The sequence below is a fragment of the Mus pahari genome, chromosome 7 (assembly GCF_900095145.1).
Source record: "Mus pahari chromosome 7, PAHARI_EIJ_v1.1, whole genome shotgun sequence".
NCBI lineage: Eukaryota > Metazoa > Chordata > Mammalia > Rodentia > Muridae > Mus > Mus pahari.
The window spans coordinates 104,891,017-104,900,931 of NC_034596.1; the positions used below are offsets into that span (position 1 = coordinate 104,891,017).

Below are 9,915 nucleotides of genomic sequence, written 5' to 3' on the forward strand. Positions count from 1 at the left end.
GTAGACCAGGCTGGCCTCAGAAATCCGCCTGCCTCTGCCTCCCGAGTGCTGGGATTAAAGGCCTGCGCCACCAGGCCCAGCTTGCGCTTTGCCTTTCAAGACTGGAAGAAGGCATTGGATCCCTGGAACTAACTGGAGTTACAGATGGTTGTGAGCCACCATGTGGGAGCTGGGAATAGAACCTGGGCTCTGGAAGAGCAGGCAGCACTCTTGACTCCTGAGCCATCCCTCCAGCTGTGGATTCCATTCCACACTGCCTGGGTGTTTACAGCGTCTCCCTTTGTCTTCCCAGTTCTCTAGAAAGTTGCCATCCCTCTATGACACTCTGGAATCTGACATTGGAAACCCCTCTCTGACCTCCTCTTTCTCTGGCATTGCCCATGCACAGAGAACTGCACGTTTGTGACACGCTTTGTTTTCTTGCTAGTCTTCTGTCATGGGTCTGTTTTAACCTTCAGCCTGTGGGTGTCATCAGCCTGGGGCATTTCCACAGTAGAAGGACAGGCACACCCAGACTGCCTTAGACAAATGGGACCAGCAGGCTCCCTAGTACTGGCCACCTCTGCAGTAGTGGAAACAGCTCTTGGGCTTACCCAGGTGCCTTACCTTGGGAAAGCTGTAGGCTCCACTAATTGTCCCCTTTGTCCTGCTAGGTGGGCAGGAACACCCTCAGCATGATCTCCTATTCCTTCCTAAGGATCACGTGGTACTTCAGCCGCAGACACACCCAGCGTTCCTCCTAAAACTGTTTCAGTGAAGATTTGGAAGGAGACTCTCACGCGTGGAAGGAGTTAGGACAGCTGGGTGTAGGGTGCCAGGGGTCCCAGTTACTCAGGAGCCAGAAGTAGGAGGATCAGCTCACACGTGGAAGGAGTTAGGACAGCTGGGTGTAGGGTGCCAGGGGTCCCAGTTACTCAGGAGCCAGAAGTAGGAGGATCAGTTGAGGCCAGGAATGGAAGCTAGCCTGGGCAATACTTTTGTCCCCATCTCAGAACAAAAACATGACAAAAAGACTTAAGGGACACATAGTACTTGGTGCCAGCCAAGGACACTTGTGTGTCCTTAGGTCAGCTCTGACACTACAGCCATCCTGGAGGTGTTTTCAGAGGGCATTGGTTAGATGGTCACTCAGGGTTTCCTCTAGTGAGCCTCGGGAAGCCATGGAGATGGGGCTTGGAGCTCAATTAGGCCCACATACCTGGGGACAAGTACTGGAAGTTAGGAGGGTAAAAGAGACGGGAGGCACTGAGGGACAGGTCTCTCTTACACTGAGAACGTTCTGTGATTACTCAGATCCACTGAGGGGTGTGCTTTCAAAGGGTGCATTTGAAGCTGGAGAGATGACTCCCTGGTTAAGGGCACACACTGCTCTTGCAGAGGACCTGAGTTTGGTTCCCAGCACCTGTGTGAGGTGGCTCACAACCACCTGTAAGTCCAGCTTCAGGGTCTCTGCAGGCATCTACACTCACATACACGTATACTACATAGATGAGCACATGCATATAACTAAAAAGCGAATCTAAAAAAGGGTGATCTTATGGTGCTTAAAATATAATAACATGGTTATTATAAAGCATTCAAGGTTGTGCATGAGTTATGAATTAGAAATGAACTCAAGCCTGTTGTTGCTGGGTGTTGGAGATCTAACTGACACCAAGCACACGTCTGTCTGAGGCTGAACTCCACCCCAGCCCCAGGGATAAGCTTTAAGATAATAATTAACTTTAGAGAAGTTCCCACATCACCATTTGTCAGCCCAGACTTCCTGAATGACTAGTAATCATTTGATGTTCATAAGAGCCCTGGGTGAGAGAGTTTAAAATGTGTGGCGGTAGTTAAAGGGTATTAGCTAGAAAAAAATGGTGTAAAAAGTTCCTTGCATTTGACTTGACATTTCTCTGCCTTAAGATGTTCATGGTGGTATATAACGCATGAGTTTTCATTTTGTTTCATTGTTGGGTGTGCAACACTACATAGAACGGTCAGCCTGTCGAAGTTGAAGAAACACTGGTACCTGAACCACAAAATAGAAGTCCCTCAGCTCTTCTGAGACCAGAGAAATACCTAGAACCTAAAAATGGAAATTGGGAAAGCCAGGCAGAAGTCAGCAGAGCCAGCCTCCAGGAGAGCAGAGCAGTCCAGCCAGCCAGTGACTCCGCTGTGCCTTCAGGGCTGAGTGTGGCCGGGGGAGCCCAGCTCCGGGAGGTAACACGGTCTGATTCAGGGTACTCGGCGTGCTTGTCTGGTGCAGCATCTAACTATTCCCTCCCTCCCTTCTTCCTTTTTCTTGTTTGTTTTGAGGCAGGGTCGCATGTGTAGCTCCTACTAGCCTTGATCTCACAGTGGACTTGCTTCAGCGTCCTGAGAGCTCATGTGTCAGGCCTGCGCCACCATTCCAGGCACTGTCTGGTTTCTGAACTTAACACCAACATCCCAGAATGGTGTAGTGATGCACACCAGAAATTCCAGCTCTCTGAGCCTGAACAGGAGGATTGAGAGTTCCAGGCCATGGGGCTGGAGAGATGACTTAGTGGTTAAAATTTGGGTTTCTAGAAAGGGATTTTTCCTAAATCATGTCTCAAGCACAATGTGGTGTTACAAGTTGCAGCAGCAGATTAAACTCAGGAGGGTTAGCTCTGCTCCCTTCCCCTGTTGTCATGGCAACTTTGGATGGCTCACTGTTGAGACCCTTTGGAATTAGAGGTTGCATTAGAATCAGCACCATATGCAGAAGGTGCAAATGAGAGGCAGCTCAGCGCTAGTCTGGGCCCATCTGAAGCACCGTGTCAGCCTCCTCAGCATCAGTCACAGTGGCCTTCCACCTGAGCAGACAAGTGGCGGTGGGGCGGCTGTGGGCAGGAGGTGGGCCAGAGCTTGAATCTGTGTTCTGTGGTGTCAGAGTCGGGAGGCTGTCCCAGGCTGTGCATGATGGCTGCAGTGAGTCTGTCTTCGTGACGACACCTCACTGTCCTACAGTTGAGTGGCTGCTGTGAGCAGGACCACTTTGACCCCCTTAGATGAGAATTCTCCGGAAGATGGTGACACATATTTAAGCATGAACCGTGTCCAATAATGTCAGGCCCAGCTCTGGTTACTGAGGGCAGTGTGTACAAACTCAATAAAGCTGCCACTCTGGCAGGAAGTAGGGTGAGGCGTGATGACCGAACCTGTTGGTTAACAAGAGTGCTGGGTGGATGTTCTCATTGAACTAACAATAAGGAGATGGATTCTATCGAAACTTGTCCAGAGTTAGGTCATGGCAAGGTAACTCCTTATAAACCACCTTCCTATGCTTCCACAGAGCTGAAACCACAGGTTGGCCTTCCCTATGAGCTCTTGAAAGTTGAAGTAAAATGTACTTGTTTAGTGTGTGTGCATATGTGTGTGCGTGCAGGGGGTGTGCACTTATTTACATGGCATGGCGGGTGTGGAGGTCACCATTGTAGCCTTGGCTTTCTCCTTCCCTCTTCACTTGGCTTCTGGGGATGGAACTTATGCACAAAGTTTGCAGAGCTGAGCGACCCTGCCACTAAGGCTTTTCTTCGGTTCCTCTGGTCCCCTCAGGTTTTGCACTATTCTCTAATATTCTCTGATTTTTCTCTAAGCCTAGGCCACATGGCTTTCCTACTCCTCACACACGGTGCTGTTCCTCTCCCTGCCTTTCTTCCTCTGAAGACTCCCATATTGTGCTACTAGGTTAGACCTCTCTCTCTGGAGCCTCACATCTCAGAAAACTCAGCAGCGGCCGTGTATGACAGCACATGCTTTCATCTCAGTACTTGGGAGGCAAAGGGCAAAGGCAGGTAGATCTCTGGGTGTTCAGAGACAGCGAGGGAGAGAGAGAGAGAGAGAGAGAGAGAGAGAGAGAGAGAGAGAGAGAGAGAGAGAGAGGGACTACTCTTTCCCTGGGTGTCTGTGTATTAGCTCCATCTTCCATATTGTGAGGAGGGTACAAGCTGGTCCCCGCATGGTCCTGTGATATGTAGGACTACTAGGTGCACAGGTCAGAAGCCCAGTTCCTTGTCTTTCTTCTTTCCTGCCTCCCCCCTCCCTTCCTCTTTCTTGTTTTTGTTTAGATTTTGAGACATTGTTCACTCTGTAGCTCAGGGTGGCCCTGCTAGTCTTTCTTTCTCAAGTCCTCTAGGTGCTGAGATTAGAGGCTGAGCTCCGACCCCTGGCTCTGGCTCCCAGTCCACCACGTCCCCATCTGGGACCTGATAGGCCCTCCTTGCCCTTCTTCTGCATCTCCCTTGTTAACAAGTCCTCATCTTCTCTGCCTTTTTTCTGGCATTGCCTCTTGTTGCCATGTCCCCTGCAGACCCACACCCTCCTCTCATTATACCACCACCTGCCTAAAACCTCCCCCACAACCAGGTACTACGATGCATTCTGATGATCCCTATGGGACTGAGGCAAGAGGCCCAGCTGAGCCTAGGACCTCAGCAATATACAGCACCTCACCTCTAACAGAGGTGGATGGAAATCCACCCGCCCACATGCCATCCCTGGGTGCCATCGGCAGCTCTGTGGCTCCTCTGCGTCTGAGCCCTGGCACTCACACGCAGCACACGCCCACGAGGCACCTGTGTTTGCACCTGGAATGACCGTGATGCTTGGACAGCGGTGTGAAATTGCACAGCTGGGTCCTGGGGATCTTTCTGCCCTTTACACCCTGAGTCTCAATCAGCTTGTGCCCATCTCTAGTTAAAGGTGGCCGACACTCTTCTTTTGGCAGGCGCTCAAGCAGTGTGGCCGGGAGGAGCTGGTGGAATTGGTGCTACCTCAGCTGGCTCAGGTGGTGACCCTATATGAACTACTTCTGGTGAAGGTGAGTTTCCATAGCCTGTCTGGAGAGAGAGGGTGAGCTTGAGTGTATTGCAAGCTGGTCTTCCTAATTCCTTTTAGAATGTGCCAGGCCATTCAGAATCATTTCTTTTTCTTCACTAGATCAGAGCTGAAGGGAGCTGTAGCACCTAGCACCTCTCTGTGTGGGTGTATCAGTAAGCCACTGACACTCCCTTGACCACTTTAAATTGTATAAGCAGCAGCCAGACCGTGGGAAACCATGGTGGCCTTAGAAGGTGTGGATATGCCCCTTAGGTGCTGAAGGTGCCTTTTTGCCAATTTTATGCTCCCTGTGGGGTCATGATAGCCCCGGAGTTTGTGGCCTTCCCCCTAAGGCTTTTTTTCTGGTACCCTATCCCTGACTGGCCTCTCAGAGTTGGGCATGGTATATGGTATACATGGCACACTAGGAAGCTAAGACAGTGCTGGCCACTGACCAGTTCTGGGGTTGGGGACCTTGGCGCTCTCTGTCTTTCAAGTTTGTTTTCTGTTTTCTGCATCATTGCCTTGCATTTAAACCCTGCTCATCTTCCTTTCATAAAGGCTGAGAAAAGCCCCAGGGCGAAGCCTTTCTTTCCTGCTGTGTACAAGGAGTTTGAAGAGTTACATGACTTGATGAAGAGAATGTGTCAGGATTACCTCAGCAGTGCTGGCGCATACCCTCAGGAGCCCCTGGAGATAAGCAACCATGAGGTGATGTCACAAGGGGCAAAGCATTTTGTTCTTAGCTGGAGGAGCAGTCATTGAGTGAGGGGGTGCTAATGAGACACCTTCATTTTAGCCACTGGAGCCTTGTCCTGTCAAGGGAAGGTTTTGTTTCATTAATAGAAGGGTGGTGAACCTTGTTCCAAAACAGAAAATTGGAATAGCTCAAAGACAGTTGTGAGCACCACAGTCCCCTGCACATAGGGCTCACACCACAGGGCTCACACCACAGTCCCCTGCACATAGGGCTCACACCACAGGGCTCACACCACAGTCCCCTGCACACAGGGCTCACACCACAGTCCCCTGCACACAGGGCTCACACCACAGTCCCCTGCACACAGGGCTCANAGGGCTCACACCACAGTCCCCTGCACACAGGGCTCACACCACAGTCCCCTGCACACAGGGCTCACACCACAGTCCCCTGCACACAGGGCTCACACTGTAACACTACAGTCCCCTGAATGCTGATGTTCAGGGTTAATTTTCTTTTCTTTTTAAAAAAAATTTTGTTAGATTTTGTTTTATTTTATTTATTTTATGTGTTTGAGTGTCTTGCCTACACGAATATTTGTACCTGGTCCCAGAAGAGAATGTTGGGTCCCTTAAGACTAGAATTAGGTGGGTATGAGCCACCATGTGGGTGCTGTGAACAACCCAGCGCCTCTGGCAGAGCAGCCAGTGCATTCACCTACCAACCCCCTGCCAGAGGCCGGATTTCTGGCTATGGTGAGCTCTTTTCAAAGCATAAGTCTGGGGTGAAGGTGGTTTGGCTTGTTTTGGACCTCAGCTCTGGCCCCATTGTGTGCACAGCAGGCACTCACCAACCCTGACTGCCCTGTGCCTGTCCTCTTTCTTTCTGGCTCTCTCAGCACTCTCTTAAGCTTCACAAAAACCTTGTCAGGCAGGCAGCTGAAACTCAAGGAGCCAGATGAGGGAGCGCAAGAAAGACTGGTTTTAGCAGTGCTGAGCGGCTCCACTGGCACCCCACAGACAGGCCAGCTTTGGTCCTCATGGGCTGCACCTCAGTGGCCTGTGACTGGAGCTTTCCTCTTGCTCCTGTTAAGCCCTGCTCGCTGCTCACTCACGAAGCAGTGCATTTATACTCAGGCATACATGTAGGACTTGACCCACTTGGCACTCTGCTCCAAGCAAAGTTATTTCTACTGTTTCCCTTCAGGTTGCCAGGTCATTAGGGATCACAGAGGTCCTGAGGAGGAAAGAGACACCTACGTGCTCTAGCCAGGAGACAAAGGGGAGGCTGGAGGAGGGCTGTGCACGGAAGAGGGCAAGGGAGCTGGGGGAGCTGGTGAGTGGCGTAGACGGTCTGTGTGAATGTCGTCTGTGTGGGTGTTGTCCGTGTGGATATTGTCTGTGTGGGTGTCATCCGTGTGGGTGTCATCTGTGTGGGTGTTGGCTGTGTGGGTGTCGTCCCTGTGCATGACTTGGCCTTGTCAGTTCACAGCTCACCCCTCTAGGCTTCTGCAAGTCTGCCTGTTCTTTTGGTCTCAGATAAAGGAGTCTTTTCTCCGTAGGCCACAGTGAAAAAGCCCCGAACAGTGGCTTTGCCCACAGATGTCCCTAAGTATCCTCCCTTTGCCAATGGATGCCAGCAGAAGCCTGGGCCCTCACCTGCTCTAGCTACTAGCAAGGGTAAGTCACATATTTTGTGGGTCACCCCATGCTTAGAGATCCTACTAGCAGGCACAGATACACCAAGGACCGCCCCTTTTAGGGGTTGGGTGCCCTTTGGCCCAATGAGATAACTCTCTGGTCTCTTGTTTTTTTGTTTTTGTTTTTTTTTTGGTTTTTTTTCGAGACAGGGTTTCTCTGTGTAGCCCTGGCTGTCCTGGAACTCACGCTGTAGACCAGGCTGGCCTTGAACTCAGAAATTCACCTGCCTCTGCCTCCCGAGTGCTTGGGTTTTTGTTACTGTTTTGTTGTTTTCTTTTAAAAAATGATTTATATTTATTTTATGTATATTAGTATTTTGCCTGCATGTATGTCTGAGTGTCATATCTCCTGGAACTGGGGTTACAAGCAGGTGTGAGCTGCCATGTGGGTGCTAGGAATTGAACCCAGGTCCTCTAAAAGAACAGCCAGTGCTTATAACCACTGAGCTACCCCTCTAGCCCCAGTGTCTTAAGTTTATCCTAGCCTCCCAACACACTCTGGTTCCATGGTCATGCCCCATGAATCATGAGGCCTTTGGGGTTTCCTAGAGTCCCTTATTAAATGTCACTTCATAGGTGTCTTCAGGTAGTAGACCCAGGCTGTCTGAGAGGTTGGGCAGAGTTAGGTCCCAAGGATACATGTACTGTGGCTTAGTATCTATCATGTACTGTGGCTTAGTATCTGTCATGTACTGTGGCTTAGTATCTATCATGTACTGTGGCTTAGTATCTATCTGAGACTTAGCTGCATTTAACATGGGTGACTTAACATTCGAAAGGAAGACATTCTGGCTTTAGTTCTGGTTGTAACCAACTCATGTCTGTTAGGTACTTTGAACATACAGTATTGACAATATTCATATGCCTTTGTAAAGACTTACCAGGGCCATGCACGCCCATGCATCTTAGAACTTGTTTTTTGTTTTTTTTTTAATCTTTTTTTTTTTTTAAGATTTATTTATTTATTATATGTAAGTACACTGTAGTTGTCTTCAGACACACCAGAAGAGGGTGTCAGATCTCGTTACAGATGGTTGTGAGCCACCATGTGGTTGCTGGGATTTGAACTCTGGACCTTTGTAGGAGCAGTCAGTGCTCTTAACCGCTGAGCCATCTCACCAGCCCGCATCTTAGAACTTGTATGCAGCTCTGCCCCAGATCTTCTGAGAACAGGGGAACCTCCAGCATCAGTTTGGAGCACACACAGCCCCTCGCTTACTCATTGTTCTCTCTGAGCTTCTTTTGTACTTTGAAGTAAGCAATCCATCCTACATTCACCTCCTCTCAGCAAACAGTCCTTCAGTATCTGTGAAGTCCGACATTCTGGGGCTGAGTGAGAGGGTCCTTTGCCTCAAGAGCAGGACTCTTGGCTGGGTGTCTGAAAAGGTCGTGTTTAAATAACCTGCCGGGTTTCCCAGGCCCGGGGGTGGGGTTGGGGTGGGAGCTGACTGTGGATCTGTTGTGAAAGCCTACTCTGACCTTGGGCTCTCCTCAGCAAATGGTCCACTGTTCATTCAGTGAAGTTAGCCTGCTAAACTCTCTTGGAACATGATTTTAATACAAAATCTACCTTTGTGAATAGATACAGTAACCAATAAAAAACTGCTTCCCAGCTTAAGTACAAAGAGAATGTGCATTACTGCTTCTTTCAAGGAAGTTCATTTTGAACAGCCCATTGTGGTGATGAGTGTGTGACTGTGGTTTTTCTGAACTATTCAGGTTCTGACCCTGCAGCTGGTGAGAATTCTCTCTACTCTGAAGGAAGCTGTCGGGAGATGGTTCCTGCTAGTGACAGGAATGCACCACCTGCAGGCTCGTGGCTTACAGTGATGGCATCTGATGACTTTGAAGTCAGGAGTGGCTCTGCAGACCCTACTCTTCTGTTTCAGGATGTCAGTGGGTCAGCTCTTTATTTCCAAGTAGCAGAGCCCAGAAGGATGCCTCCAGCCCAGGAGTCTGTGTTTTCTGAAGAGAATATTCCAGAATATACTATAGATCAGGATTCTGGGGCCATCAGGAAGAGCAACAATGCCTGTGTTATGCCATTATCAGGTAGAAGAATTGAATCTCTGTTGCTTAGAGAGTCTGAAAATGCAGAGGCAGGAGCCCTCAGGGAGACAAATCAACCCCTCCTTGGTGGCCAGCAGTCCAGTCCCAGCCATGTCCTTCTGGCAGAGGCTGCATCCTTTCCACTCCATAACACTTTGCCTGTGAATATCTTGCCAGTTGCCTGTGTTTCCAAGATTATGCCAGAACCAGTACTTCATCCTGGACCAGGTGGATCACTGTCTACTAATGGGGGTCCCAGTGTTGGAAGTGAAGCTGGAGACATAAGCCAACTCCTCTCTAGGATGGAAACACATGACCAGAGAGAGCCAGAGATTGTGGCTGCGGTGGGAGAAGCTATGGCTTTTGATATTTCCAATGTGTGCCAGGAAGTATTGTCTCAGGGACATGAGCAGGTTTTTATTCGGACTTCCAATGGGTTTATTTTGTCCTACCCAAGTACCATAGTATCTCAGGAAGAAGACAATGTCATCATGACTAATGCAAGGGGTTCTATCCTGAGGTTTGGCCCGCCAGAAGGTGTTGCTCTTGAAGCTATGGAAGCCTTCCTCACTGTGGAGGCAGAGAGCTCTCAGTGACCAGGAGTCAGGTTTGTGTGTGTGTGTGTGTGTGTGTGTGTGTG

The 9,915-nt window shown here is 49.7% G+C and overlaps 1 protein-coding gene across 3 annotated transcripts in view; it reads left to right on the forward strand.

Moving 5' to 3' along the window:
- Positions 1-9,902, forward strand: part of Znf839 (zinc finger protein 839) — an 18,368-nt gene extending 8,466 nt beyond the window's left edge. The window contains exons 3-8 of one of the 3 annotated variants that reach the window (XM_021202499.2): positions 1,978-2,205; positions 4,736-4,828; positions 5,389-5,538; positions 6,734-6,862; positions 7,089-7,206; positions 8,946-9,902. In XM_021202499.2, the coding sequence (XP_021058158.1) occupies positions 1,978-2,205; positions 4,736-4,828; positions 5,389-5,538; positions 6,734-6,862; positions 7,089-7,206; positions 8,946-9,871 (1,644 nt within the window). In that variant the 3' untranslated portion in view covers positions 9,872-9,902. The remainder of the gene's footprint in view (positions 1-1,977; positions 2,206-4,735; positions 4,829-5,388; positions 5,539-6,733; positions 6,863-7,088; positions 7,207-8,945) is intronic. The other 2 variants (XM_021202500.2, XM_029540587.1) reach the window with 2 other exon arrangements.
- Positions 9,903-9,915: the final 13 nt, after the last annotated feature.